Source organism: Petromyzon marinus, unplaced genomic scaffold, assembly GCF_048934315.1.
Source record: "Petromyzon marinus isolate PM22_M1 ecotype Great Lakes invasive population unplaced genomic scaffold, UKy_Petmar_22M1.pri1.0 PM_G_Scaffold_25, whole genome shotgun sequence".
Lineage (NCBI taxonomy): Eukaryota > Metazoa > Chordata > Hyperoartia > Petromyzontiformes > Petromyzontidae > Petromyzon > Petromyzon marinus.
In genome coordinates, this window is record NW_027422817.1 from 2,564,821 (window position 1) to 2,580,203 (window position 15,383).

Consider the following 15,383-nt stretch of genomic DNA (forward strand, 5'->3'; position numbering starts at 1 on the left):
GGGTTTAACGAACTCGCGACAGCGCTGTCCTCCAGACAGGTCTCGTCCCTTCACCTGATGAAGGCCGCTTGTGTTGTGGCCGAAACGTCGTGAGAATTTTATTGCGTTATTTTATTTTGTTATTTTATTATTTTATTCTCATTCTACGCGGTGGTGACTTTACCGAAAGAACCAAAGAAGATGAATCCTTGCAGTCACGAAAGCTTTAAATCGAAATTGAACTCGCGACCTTTCCCGATGTATTTCCTTACGCTGAACAAACAAAAAAAAAACAGTACGGAATTGCTCGCAGATTTTTAAGCGCTTTAATTTCGAGCGTACGCTTGACGTCGCCCTTACGGGACGGCACTCGATGAAGTGATATTACAGCAACGAACGGAACAAAACGAACATTTACTTTACAATCGCAACGTATACATTACCACGAAAGTCCACGCCCGTCAGTGACGTTGTACTGCTCCTGTTCTGCCAAGCGTCTTTATTAAACAGTTCATGGCCAAATTTCGATTTAATGCTTTCGTGACTGCAAGGATTCATCTTCTTTGATTCTTTCGGTAAAAGTCACCACCGCGTAGAATGAGAATAAAATAATAAATTGATAAAATAACACGATAAAATTCTCACGACGTTTCGTGTTGTGGCCGAAACGTCGTGAGAATTTTATCGTGTTATTTTAATTTATTAATTTATTCTCATTCCACGTGGTGACTTTACCGAAATAACCAAATAAGTTTATGGCCAGTTCATTGCTACCGACGTGAACCATGTGTCGCCTATTCCGAATGACCCAGCTTGTTGTTGTTGTTTAATCACCACTTGACTGGCGTGGCCTTCAAACGTCGACCTACACAGAGTTCGCTCTTCATTGCAAGGCCCGCAGGCCACTGGCGGCCACTGATCGGCCTTTAGCGCGGCCCTCTGATGTGCGCCCCCCCCCCCCCGACAATACACAAATGTGAAAACCCCACCCCCCCCCCCCCAATCATCATGATCATGCTGCTGTCAACCCCAGCTGTGGTTTCAAATGTGTGGCCGCCCGACTCAAACTTATGGGAGAAAGTGTCCCCCCCCGCCTCCTCTTTGAAAATTGGTGAAAGACACTTTTATTATTCTTGGTTCTTTCGGTAAAGTCACCGCCGCGTAGAAGGGAAACAATAAAATAATAAAAATATAAAACAATAAAATTCTCACGACGTTTCGACTGCAACAAAAGAAGCAATCATCATCAGGTGTGAACACCACAGCAAGAAAAATTTTTCACCGCCACTTATTCCAAATGTTCTTGCTGTGGTTTTCACACCTGATGATGATTGCTTCTTGTGTTGCAGTCCAAACTTCGTGAGAATTGTATTGTTTTATATTTTTATTATTTTATTGTTTCCCTTCTACGCGGTGGTGACTTTACCGAAAGAACCAAGAATATAAATCCCTGCAGTCACGAAAGCTTTAAATCAACAGAAAGACACTTACTTAAAACTGAACACCCAAAACATTTTAACCGCGGTGGCTAAAAGTCTCCACCCTGGCCACCATTTCGCCAAGAACATTAAACGCAAAACACAGCGTTAAAACGTTAAAACAATGTTAAAACAGCGTCAAAACAACGTTAAAACGTCAAAACAACGTCAAAACGTCAAAACAACGTTAAAACGACGTCAAAACAACGTTAAAGCAACGTTAAAACGTCAAAACGACGTCAAAACGACGTCAAAACGACGTCAAAACGACATCAAAGCGACGTCAAAGCGACGTCAAAACGACGTCAAAACGACGTCAAAATGACGTCAAAGCGACGTCAAAACGACGTCAAAACGACGTCAAAACGACGTCAAAGCGACGTCAAAACGACGTCAAAACGTCAAAACGACGTTAAAACGACGTCAAAACGACGTCAAAACAATGTTAAAACAACGCCAAAACAACGTTAAAACAACGTTAAAACAACGTTACAACGTCAAAGCAACGTCAAAACGTCAAAACGTCAAAATGACGTCGCTCGAAAAAAACCCCCGCTTATTTTAAAATCCTCGGGTTCAAAAGCGTCGACGTCTGGATCCTCAAACCAGTCAAAGATGTTGCCCCACTCTTTTGCAGGACGCTTGCCGGGAGGCAACGCAGGGACCATCCTCCCTCGTTTCACCTTTCTCGTCGACGCGGCTTTTCTTGAGACCTCGCTCGCCTGCGACAAGCGGACACATCGGAGACGCCACGACAACACCGCCATCGTTAACGGCCGCAAAGACGCGGGGACGCAAACGCAGAGGCGCTCGTAAAGAAGCACGGCGAGATGCTCCGCTTGGGATCACGCCGAGAGACGGTGAAAGGAGCAACGTTTTCGTCGTCCGTCCAGCCCGCACCTCCTCCGATTGGCACGGTTGGCTACGCGCGGTGGTGCCAAAGAAGTTCAACACGTACGTACGCACGTACGTACGTACGGACAACACGAGGGTCAGATAATGTACACGGGGTTCGTGGCGACGCACCGTGGTGCCAAAGAAGTTCAACACACGCACGTACTGCACGGACAACATGAGGGTCGGATGATACACACGGGGGTTCGTGACGTCGTTCAAACTGTCGAGAGAAGCCGGCCTGGGCAGGAGAGGGACGATGGGACGATGGTCTGGGAAAAAACGGACCGGAGCGGCGCCCAACGGAAGATACTCGGCCGAGGCCGCGCCAACCGAGGAGACGGAGCGACGAGTTGAGCCCCGCGTGCACAGGCGCTAAGTGTGGATCGTTATAGATCTGCAGGATCGCGAGAGAGGTGGCGATTGCGCGGGGAGGCCTCTGTCCGGAAAGTGGAATGATTACGGCCGACGGGAGTCTCCATGCCACAAAAACAAGAATGTAGAAGCGTGAAAACGAGGGCTCCAAACGTCTGACACGAACACAATATTATTGCAAACATTAAACAGCGTTTACATAAAAGAGGGGGGGAGGGGGAGCACTCAAAAGCTCCACACTTGATAGATTCAAGAATCCATGGCTGCACTGCCATCTCCTGACCACCTCGTAGGCCAAGCCTGGTAGTCCCCGGCAGTCTCCCATGGAAGTATTGCACCGGCTAAACCCTGCTTGGCGTCTGAGATTTGACAAGAGTGGGCCCTTTTAAAGATCAGTAAAAATTGTTGGCTTGAATTGGGTGGGTGACCGATCGGGTGACCGGCATTGACGCTGCAATACGCGGACTAGGAATGGGAGCGACCATCTAGAAGCAATGCAATGAGATAAGCAGACAATAGAAGTGACGCTGCTATACGTGGACTGGGAATGAGACGCCTAGAAGCAATGCAATGAGATAAGCAGACAATAGAAGTGACGCTGCTATACGCGGACTGGGAATGAGACGCCTAGAAGCAATGCAATGAGACAAGTGGACAATAGAAGAAATAAAACAAACTTTCGTGTTGTTTTATTTTTACCGAAAGAACCAAGAATATGAATCCAATACTATGCAGGCATATCCTCGGCAACTTCGCAGCAACACCTGATATCGTTAGCAGACCCCCGCAAGGTATATTCAACATTTGCCACGAACAATTTTGCCAAAAATTTAAAGTGTAGTGGTAAAGCCTCACTCGGATTGTGTCCGTGTCATCGTCATCGGAGTCACCTGACCCCTCGGCATCACCAAGGTTCTGAGGGAAATGTAAACAGTGATTAGAAACAAATTAACTTGGGCAGCTTCAGAGGTCAAATCAATTTCTAGGTTCACCTCCTCCAACCACATTTTGCCACACCGCGTGCACTCCAGCCACGACCAATTTCATTCCACAAATGCCTCAATGACGTAGCTGCTGCAACTTGGCACAGCCACGTTTCAAAGCTTGCCTGAGTCGTTTCAAGGCCCCGGTTACGGATATTCAGTTGAGGAAATTGTTTCCATTAAAAGTGAAGTCACTTGAAGTAATCAATCCCATTCATTAAAACAGCTCATTCGGGGGGGGGGGGCGACGGAGCCGGGGGGGGGCGACGTTTCGGCCACAACACAAGCAGCCGTCCTCAGGTGAAGCAACAGAACTGTCGGGAAGACGGCGCTCCAGTGAACACCGCTAAGCTTGGCAGCGTCTTTTAAGCTGGGAGGGAGGAGTAGAGCACCTTGACAAAGGAGTTTACATATCAACAGAAGGATTTAGCATTGAAGTAGCTGTGTTAATGTGTTGGATTAGCAGGGTGTTAAAGTGACAAATTAGCATGTAACTGGGAGATTAGCATGATGTTAATGTGAGGAATTAGCATGTAACTGGGAGATTAGCATGATGTTAATGTGATGAATTAGCATGTAACTGGGAGATTAGCATGATGTTAATGTGAGGAATTAGCATGTAACTGGGAGATTAGCATGATGTTAACGTGAGGGACTAGCATGTAACTGGGAGATTAACATGTTATTGTGAGGAATTAGCATGTAACTGGGAGATTAGCAGGATGTTAATGTGAGGAATTAGCATGTAACTGGGAGATTAGCATGATGTTAATGTGATGAATTAGCATGTAACTGGGAGATTAGCAGGATGTTAATGTGAGGAATTAGCATGTAACTGGGAGATTAGCATGATGCTAATGTGAGGGACTAACATGTAACTGGGAGATTAGTAGGATGTTAAAGTCATAAATTAGCATGTAACTGGGAGATTAGCAGGATGTTAGTGTGAAGAATTAGCATGTAACTGGGAGATTAACAGGATGTTAATGTGATGAATTAGCATGTAACTGGGAGATTAGCATGATGCTAACGTAAGGGACTAGCATGTAACTGGGAGATTAGCATGATGTTAACGTGAGGGACTAGCATGTGACATAAACAGTTCAGGTTGAACCTGGTCCAGGCACCATTAGTGCCGCATCAGCGAAACCTCGACATCCACATGAGGAAGACGTCGGAGACTCTCACCTTGCCTGCTGCCCTGGCCTTGCCGGTTCGCTTGGACGGCATCGCGCCAGACGCACTTTCTCTCAGCTGTTCATCCGCCTAACGAGCATTCGTAAATATCGACGACGATAAATCTTGATGTAAAGCTTTCGTGACTGCAGCGATTCATACATACCCTTAGCTCTTTCGGTGAAGTCACGTTGAAGGGAAACGATAAAATATACGTAAAACAATAAAAAAAATTCTCACAACGTTTCGACCGTAACGCAAACGGTCGTCATCAGGTATGAAAAAACCAATGGCAAGAAACATTTGAAAGAAGTGGCGGTTTGTATTTATTTATTTATAAACGGTGCTTGCATTTATTTATTTTTAAAACGTTAGCGCCACGGAAAAAAGCGATTTGGCAGTTTGTTTATAAGGAAGAGTCAATCCATGTTCGTAAAAGATCCTACAATTTAACAAAACATATTCGGCCTTGCTGGAATACGGCGTTAAGACAAAAGGCTTCCTGAAATTTTTTTTACGTAATTTACTTTACAAAAAAAAAATCAGTTCTCCCGTCCGCGCATCGCACGGGCAAATCTGAAATCTGCGTCGAGGTGTTGCACGTTGAGATGTTTGAGAATTCAGAAACCCGTCCCCCTGGTCACGGGCATGCTTTGTGAGCGCTCCGTCTCTGGCACATCCATCCTACGGTTATTTAACAAAATGCTTCAAGCTCGCCACGATGTTTATTCCACCTCCACGCACCCAGTGACCTCAGCCTTTCGTTCCGCTTCATGGTGATGGAGACTAGCATTAAACTGCAGAGTAGAGATTGTTTGTTTTATTAAAAATTTATATTTTAATGCCAATTGTCAAATTAATGCCTTAAGATTCCAATTACACAGCCATGCAATTATCAAGCAACTATTTTCATTAGATTATAGCAAATGTTTAATTATCTGCGGCATGCCAGTCAGCCCCCATAACGGGAAAGGCTCTCCCCCCAGTTGTTCCGGCGTTGAGTGTTTTGACTGCGCGCCGTACATTAGGAGGAATGCCTCGAATCAGCACGAACATCCACAAGTGACCCTGGCATGAGGCGAATCATCCGTGGGGTCAAGCGAGCCGCTCCTTCCCCTACGAGAGTGGATCGAGTCCCATTGCGGCGTCCAAAGAATCTCGATCAAAGCGGTCGCGTTAACTCACCGTCAAATCCATGCCTTCCGAGCTCTCAAAGTCCGACCTGTAGGGTGACTTTCGCTTTTTATTCACCATCTTCGCCGTGGCAAGGGGCTCGCGAACGCCCTTGGAAGCCGAATTGGCCACTGTTGCTGGTGCGGGCAAAGGTGGAGTCTTGCAGATCACACGATACACAGACAAAGATCCCCCATTTAGGTCTCGCAGGCTGTAGGAGTGAAGTCTTGTAGATCACACGACACACAGACAAAGATCCCACATTTAGGTCTCGCAGGCTGTAGGAGTGAAGTCTTGAAGGTCACACGACACACGGACAAAGATCCCACATTTAGGTCTCGCAGGCTGTAGGAGTGAATTCTTGCAGATCACACGACACACAGACAAAGATCCCACATTTAGGTCTCGCAGGCTGTAGGAGTGAAGTCTTGCAGATCACAGGACACACAGACAAAGATCCCACATTTAGGTCTCGCAGGCTACAGGAGTGAAGTCTTGTAGGTCACACGACACACAGACAAAGATCCCACATTTAGGTCTCGCAGGCTACAGGAGTGGAGTCTTGTAGGTCACACGACACACGGACAAAGATCCCCCATTTAGGTCTCGCAGGCTGTAGGAGTGAAGTATTGTAGGTCACACGACACACAGACAAAGATCCCACATATAGGTCTCGCAGGCTGTAGGAGTGAAGTCTTGTAGATCACACGACACACGGACAAAGATCCCACATTTAGGTCTCGCAGGCTGTAGGAGTGAAGTCTTGTAGATCACACGACACACAGACAAAGATCCCACATTTAGGTCTCGCAGGCTACAGGAGTGAAGTCTTGTAGATCACACGACACACAGACAAAGATCCCACATTTAGGTCTCGCAGGCTACAGGAGTGAAGTCTTGTAGATCACACGACACACAGACAAAGATCCCACATTTAGGTCTCGCAGGCTACAGGAGTGAAGTCTTGAAGGTCACACGACACACAGACAAAGATCCCACATTTAGGTCTCGCAGGCTGTAGGAGTGAAGTATTGTAGATCACACGACACACAGACAAAGATCCCACATTTAGGTCTCGCAGGCTACAGGAGTGAAGTCTTGTAGATCACACAACACACAAAGATCCCACATTTAGGTCTCGCAGGCTGTAGGAGTGAAGTCTTGTAGATCACACGACACACAGACAAAGATCCCACATTTAGGTCTCGCAGGTTGTAGGAGTGAAGTCTTGTAGATCACACGACACACGGACAAAGATCCCACATTTAGGTCTCGCAGGCTGTAGGAGTGAAGTCTTGTAGATCACACGACACACAGACAAAGATCCCACATTTAGGTCTCGCAGGCTGTAGGAGTGAAGTCTTGTAGATCACACGACACACAGACAAAGATCCCACATTTAGGTCTCGCAGGCTGTAGGAGTGAAGTCTTGTAGATCACACGACACACAGACAAAGATCCCACATTTAGGTCTCGCAGGCTACAGGAGTGAAGTCTTGTAGATCACACAACACACAAAGATCCCACATTTAGATCTCGCAGGCTGTAGGAGTGAAGTCTTGTAGATCACACGACACACAGACAAAGATCCCACATTTAGGTCTCGCAGGCTGTAGGAGTGAAGTCTTGTAGATCACACGACACATAAAGATCCCACATTTAGGTCTCGCAGGCTACAGGAGTGAAGTCTTGAAGGTCACACGACACACAGACAATGATCCCACATTTAGGTATCGCAGGCTGTAGGAGTGAAGTCTTGCAGATCACAGGACACACAGACAAAGATCCCACATTTAGGTCTCGCAGGCTGTAGGAGTGAAGTCTTGAAGGTCACACGACACACAGAGATCCCACATTTAGGTCTCGCAGGCTGTAGGAGTGAAGTCTTGCAGATCACACGGGCACACAGACAAAGATCCCACATTTAGGTCTCGCAGGCTGTAGGAGTGAAGTCTTGCAGATCACACGACACACAGACAAAGATCCCACATTTAGGTCTCGCAGGCTGTAGGGGTGAAGTCTTGTAGATCACACGACACACAGACAAAGATCCCACATTTAGGTCTCGCAGGCTACAGGAGTGATTGTAGGTCACACGGACACACAGACGAAGATCCCACATTTAGGTCTCGCAGGCTGTAGGAGTGGAGTCTTGCAGATCACACGACACACAGACAAAGATCCCACATTTAGGTCTCGCAGGCTGTAGGAGTGAAGTCTTGAAGGTCACACGACACACGGACAAAGATCCCACATTTAGGTCTCGCAGGCTGTAGGAGTGAATTCTTGCAGATCACACGACACACAGACAAAGATCCCACATTTAGGTCTCGCAGGCTGTAGGAGTGAAGTCTTGCAGATCACAGGACACACAGACAAAGATCCCACATTTAGGTCTCGCAGGCTACAGGAGTGAAGTCTTGTAGGTCACACGACACACAGACAAAGATCCCACATTTAGGTCTCGCAGGCTACAGGAGTGGAGTCTTGTAGGTCACACGACACACGGACAAAGATCCCCCATTTAGGTCTCGCAGGCTGTAGGAGTGAAGTATTGTAGGTCACACGACACACAGACAAAGATCCCACATATAGGTCTCGCAGGCTGTAGGAGTGAAGTCTTGTAGATCACACGACACACGGACAAAGATCCCACATTTAGGTCTCGCAGGCTGTAGGAGTGAAGTCTTGTAGATCACACGACACACAGACAAAGATCCCACATTTAGGTCTCGCAGGCTACAGGAGTGAAGTCTTGTAGATCACACGACACACAGACAAAGATCCCACATTTAGGTCTCGCAGGCTACAGGAGTGAAGTCTTGTAGATCACACGACACACAGACAAAGATCCCACATTTAGGTCTCGCAGGCTACAGGAGTGAAGTCTTGAAGGTCACACGACACACAGACAAAGATCCCACATTTAGGTCTCGCAGGCTGTAGGAGTGAAGTATTGTAGATCACACGACACACAGACAAAGATCCCACATTTAGGTCTCGCAGGCTACAGGAGTGAAGTCTTGTAGATCACACAACACACAAAGATCCCACATTTAGGTCTCGCAGGCTGTAGGAGTGAAGTCTTGTAGATCACACGACACACAGACAAAGATCCCACATTTAGGTCTCGCAGGCTGTAGGAGTGAAGTCTTGTAGATCACACGACACACGGACAAAGATCCCACATTTAGGTCTCGCAGGCTGTAGGAGTGAAGTCTTGTAGATCACACGACACACAGACAAAGATCCCACATTTAGGTCTCGCAGGCTACAGGAGTGAAGTCTTGTAGATCACACGACACACAGACAAAGATCCCACATTTAGGTCTCGCAGGCTACAGGAGTGAAGTCTTGTAGATCACACGACACACAGACAAAGATCCCACATTTAGGTCTCGCAGGCTACAGGAGTGAAGTCTTGAAGGTCACACGACACACAGACAAAGATCCCACATTTAGGTCTCGCAGGCTGTAGGAGTGAAGTCTTGTAGATCACACGACACACAGACAAAGATCCCACATTTAGGTCTCGCAGGCTACAGGAGTGAAGTCTTGTAGATCACACAACACACAAAGATCCCACATTTAGGTCTCGCAGGCTGTAGGAGTGAAGTCTTGTAGATCACACGACACACAGACAAAGATCCCACATTTAGGTCTCGCAGGCTGTAGGAGTGAAGTCTTGTAGATCACACGACACACAGACAAAGATCCCACATTTAGGTCTCGCAGGCTACAGGAGTGAAGTCTTGTAGATCACACAACACACAAAGATCCCACATTTAGGTCTCGCAGGCTGTAGGAGTGAAGTCTTGTAGATCACACGACACACAGACAAAGATCCCACATTTAGGTCTCGCAGGCTGTAGGAGTGAAGTCTTGTAGATCACACGACACATAAAGATCCCACATTTAGGTCTCGCAGGCTACAGGAGTGAAGTCTTGAAGGTCACACGACACACAGACAATGATCCCACATTTAGGTATCGCAGGCTGTAGGAGTGAAGTCTTGCAGATCACAGGACACACAGACAAAGATCCCACATTTAGGTCTCGCAGGCTGTAGGAGTGAAGTCTTGAAGGTCACACGACACACAGAGATCCCACATTTAGGTCTCGCAGGCTGTAGGAGTGAAGTCTTGCAGATCACACGGGCACACAGACAAAGATCCCACATTTAGGTCTCGCAGGCTGTAGAAGTGAAGTCTTGTAGATCACACGACACACAGACAGAGATCCCACATTTAGGTCTCGCAGGCTACAGGGGTGAAGTCTTGTAGATCACACGACACACAGACAAAGATCCCACATTTAGGTCTCGCAGGCTACAGGAGTGAAGTCTTGCAGGTCACACGACACACAAAGATCCCACATTTAGGTCTCGCAGGCTGTAGGAGTGAAGTCTTGCAGATCACACGACACACAGACAAAGATCCCACATTTAGGTCTCGCAGGCTGTAGGGGTGAAGTCTTGTAGATCACACGACACACAGACAAAGATCCCACATTTAGGTCTCGCAGGCTACAGGAGTGAAGTCTTGAAGGTCACACGACACACAGACAATGATCCCACATTTAGGTATCGCAGGCTGTAGGAGTGAAGTCTTGCAGATCACAGGACACACAGACAAAGATCCCACATTTAGGTCTCGCAGGCTGTAGGAGTGAAGTCTTGAAGGTCACACGACACACAGAGATCCCACATTTAGGTCTCGCAGGCTGTAGGAGTGAAGTCTTGCAGATCACACGGGCACACAGACAAAGATCCCACATTTAGGTCTCGCAGGCTGTAGGAGTGAAGTCTTGCAGATCACACGACACACAGACAAAGATCCCACATTTAGGTCTCGCAGGCTGTAGGGGTGAAGTCTTGTAGATCACACGACACACAGACAAAGATCCCACATTTAGGTCTCGCAGGCTACAGGAGTGATTGTAGGTCACACGGACACACAGACGAAGATCCCACATTTAGGTCTCGCAGGCTGTAGGAGTGGAGTCTTGCAGATCACACGACACACAGACAAAGATCCCACATTTAGGTCTCGCAGGCTGTAGGAGTGAAGTCTTGAAGGTCACACGACACACGGACAAAGATCCCACATTTAGGTCTCGCAGGCTGTAGGAGTGAATTCTTGCAGATCACACGACACACAGACAAAGATCCCACATTTAGGTCTCGCAGGCTGTAGGAGTGAAGTCTTGCAGATCACAGGACACACAGACAAAGATCCCACATTTAGGTCTCGCAGGCTACAGGAGTGAAGTCTTGTAGGTCACACGACACACAGACAAAGATCCCACATTTAGGTCTCGCAGGCTACAGGAGTGGAGTCTTGTAGGTCACACGACACACGGACAAAGATCCCCCATTTAGGTCTCGCAGGCTGTAGGAGTGAAGTATTGTAGGTCACACGACACACAGACAAAGATCCCACATATAGGTCTCGCAGGCTGTAGGAGTGAAGTCTTGTAGATCACACGACACACGGACAAAGATCCCACATTTAGGTCTCGCAGGCTGTAGGAGTGAAGTCTTGTAGATCACACGACACACAGACAAAGATCCCACATTTAGGTCTCGCAGGCTACAGGAGTGAAGTCTTGTAGATCACACGACACACAGACAAAGATCCCACATTTAGGTCTCGCAGGCTACAGGAGTGAAGTCTTGTAGATCACACGACACACAGACAAAGATCCCACATTTAGGTCTCGCAGGCTACAGGAGTGAAGTCTTGAAGGTCACACGACACACAGACAAAGATCCCACATTTAGGTCTCGCAGGCTGTAGGAGTGAAGTATTGTAGATCACACGACACACAGACAAAGATCCCACATTTAGGTCTCGCAGGCTACAGGAGTGAAGTCTTGTAGATCACACAACACACAAAGATCCCACATTTAGGTCTCGCAGGCTGTAGGAGTGAAGTCTTGTAGATCACACGACACACAGACAAAGATCCCACATTTAGGTCTCGCAGGCTGTAGGAGTGAAGTCTTGTAGATCACACGACACACGGACAAAGATCCCACATTTAGGTCTCGCAGGCTGTAGGAGTGAAGTCTTGTAGATCACACGACACACAGACAAAGATCCCACATTTAGGTCTCGCAGGCTACAGGAGTGAAGTCTTGTAGATCACACGACACACAGACAAAGATCCCACATTTAGGTCTCGCAGGCTACAGGAGTGAAGTCTTGTAGATCACACGACACACAGACAAAGATCCCACATTTAGGTCTCGCAGGCTACAGGAGTGAAGTCTTGAAGGTCACACGACACACAGACAAAGATCCCACATTTAGGTCTCGCAGGCTGTAGGAGTGAAGTCTTGTAGATCACACGACACACAGACAAAGATCCCACATTTAGGTCTCGCAGGCTACAGGAGTGAAGTCTTGTAGATCACACAACACACAAAGATCCCACATTTAGGTCTCGCAGGCTGTAGGAGTGAAGTCTTGTAGATCACACGACACACAGACAAAGATCCCACATTTAGGTCTCGCAGGCTGTAGGAGTGAAGTCTTGTAGATCACACGACACACAGACAAAGATCCCACATTTAGGTCTCGCAGGCTACAGGAGTGAAGTCTTGTAGATCACACAACACACAAAGATCCCACATTTAGGTCTCGCAGGCTGTAGGAGTGAAGTCTTGTAGATCACACGACACACAGACAAAGATCCCACATTTAGGTCTCGCAGGCTGTAGGAGTGAAGTCTTGTAGATCACACGACACATAAAGATCCCACATTTAGGTCTCGCAGGCTACAGGAGTGAAGTCTTGAAGGTCACACGACACACAGACAATGATCCCACATTTAGGTATCGCAGGCTGTAGGAGTGAAGTCTTGCAGATCACAGGACACACAGACAAAGATCCCACATTTAGGTCTCGCAGGCTGTAGGAGTGAAGTCTTGAAGGTCACACGACACACAGAGATCCCACATTTAGGTCTCGCAGGCTGTAGGAGTGAAGTCTTGCAGATCACACGGGCACACAGACAAAGATCCCACATTTAGGTCTCGCAGGCTGTAGAAGTGAAGTCTTGTAGATCACACGACACACAGACAGAGATCCCACATTTAGGTCTCGCAGGCTACAGGGGTGAAGTCTTGTAGATCACACGACACACAGACAAAGATCCCACATTTAGGTCTCGCAGGCTACAGGAGTGAAGTCTTGCAGGTCACACGACACACAAAGATCCCACATTTAGGTCTCGCAGGCTGTAGGAGTGAAGTCTTGCAGATCACACGACACACAGACAAAGATCCCACATTTAGGTCTCGCAGGCTGTAGGGGTGAAGTCTTGTAGATCACACGACACACAGACAAAGATCCCACATTTAGGTCTCGCAGGCTACAGGAGTGATTGTAGGTCACACGGACACACAGACAAAGATCCCACATTTAGGTCTCGCAGGCTGTAGGAGTGGAGTCTTGCAGATCACACGACACACAGACAAAGATCCCACATTTAGGTCTCGCAGGCTGTAGGAGTGAAGTCTTGAAGGTCACACGACACACAAAGATCCCACATTTAGGACTCGCAGGCAGTAGGGGTGAAGTCTTGAAGATCACACGGACACACAGACAAAGATCCCACATTTAAGTCTCGCAGGCTGTAGGAGTGAAGTCTTGTAGGTCACACGGACACACAGACAAAGATCCCACATTTAGGTCTCCCAGGCTACAGGGGTGAAGTCTTGAAGATCACACGACACACAGACAAAGATCCCACATTTAGGTCTCGCAGGCTGTAGGGGTGAAGTCTTGTAGATCACACGACACACAGACAAAGATCCCACATTTAGGTCTCGCAGGCTGTAGGAGTGAAGTCTTGAAGGTCACACGACACACAAAGATCCCACATTTAGGTCTCGCAGGCTGTAGGAGTGAAGTCTTGTAGATCACACGACACACGGACAAAGATTCCACATTTAGGTCTCGCAGGCTGTAGGAGTGAAGTCTTGAAGGTCACACGACACACGGACAAAGATCCCACATTTAGGTCTCCCAGGCTACAGGGGTGAAGTCTTGAAGATCACACGACACAGACAAAGATCCCACATTTAGGTCTCGCAGGCTGTAGGGGTGAAGTCTTGTAGATCACACGACACACAGAGAAAGATCCCACATTTAGGTCTCGCAGGCTGTAGGAGTGAAGTCTTGTAGGTCACACAGACAAAGATCCCACATTTAGGTCTCGCAGGCTGTAGGAGTGAAGTCTTGAAGGTCACACGACACACAGACAAAGATCCCACATTTAGGTCTCGCAGGCTACAGGAGTGATTGTAGGTCACACGGACACACAGACAAAGATCCCACATTTAGGTCTCGCAGGCTGTAGGAGTGGAGTCTTGCAGATCACACGACACACAGACAAAGATCCCACATTTAGGTCTCGCAGGCTACAGGGGTGCTGTGCCGATCGCAAACGCCGAACATCGGCGCCTAACGCAGCGGGATTTATTTAACGAGCCCGACTCATCGAGTAGAGACCCAGAAAAATCTGGACTTGAAGTTGTCGCGACCGCAGGGACCCACGCTCTTTGGTTCTTTGGGTAAAAGTCACGCGGTAGGCAGAAAACAAAATAAATTAAATCACGACGTTTCGGGCGCGCGACGCCGGCGACTTCGGGTCGGCTGCGACACGTCAATGTTGGCTTCCCCACGGGGATGAACGCGAGAAATCAAATCGCCACGGCGAAGCTGCGGGCTCATTTGAGGGGCGAGTTCCATCGGCAAGCGGGAGCCAGTATATTTTTTCAAGTAGTGGTACCCCAAACTTTTGCGGCTTCTTAAAAAAATCCCTTTTCACACCACCACCAGCATGTGGACTCCACCTTGCCCCCTCGCCAGCCTGCACAGGTTGACCCTCTGCCCACCTTTCATCATGCTAAGTCCGCCTATTAAATGCTAATTTTTACGCTAATTCCTTTGTCAAGGCACCTTAATTACTCTCACACAGCTTAAAGGTCCGCGGTCTGAGCGTGGCTGTGTTTCACTCCAGCGCTGTCCTCGAGACAGTCTGGACCCTTCACCTGATGAAGGCCGCTTGTGTTGTGGCCGAAACGTCGTGATTTTTGATGTTTTATTTTTTTACCTATGTGACTTTACCGAATAGAACCAAAGAGTATGGATCCTTGCAGTCACGAAAGATTCAAATCTAGAAGGGAGCCAGACTCTTTGTGACTTTCGGTAAAGTCACGTGGTGGGTGATAAAAATATGAAATAAAAACATTGAAATAAATCACGACGTTTCGATTGCAATACAAGCAATCATCATCAGGTGTGACAACCACAGC

General features: G+C 47.7%; 1 protein-coding gene across 3 annotated transcripts in view; it reads right to left on the reverse strand.

Annotated features, from left to right (window-relative positions):
• Positions 1 to 962: 962 nt before the first annotated feature.
• LOC142913378 (uncharacterized) overlaps positions 963 to 15,383 on the reverse strand; it is a 31,616-nt gene continuing 17,195 nt past the window's right edge. For 2 of the 3 annotated variants that reach the window (XM_076060921.1, XM_076060919.1), the window contains 3 exons: positions 6,071 to 6,217; positions 4,898 to 4,975; positions 3,242 to 3,641 (listed from right to left, as the gene is read on the reverse strand). In XM_076060921.1, the coding sequence (XP_075917036.1) occupies positions 3,354 to 3,641; positions 4,898 to 4,975; positions 6,071 to 6,217 (513 nt within the window). In that variant the 3' untranslated portion in view covers positions 3,242 to 3,353. Of the gene's footprint in view, positions 2,180 to 3,241; positions 3,642 to 4,897; positions 4,976 to 6,070; positions 6,218 to 15,383 lie in introns of those variants that run through there. The other variant, XM_076060920.1, reaches the window with a different exon arrangement.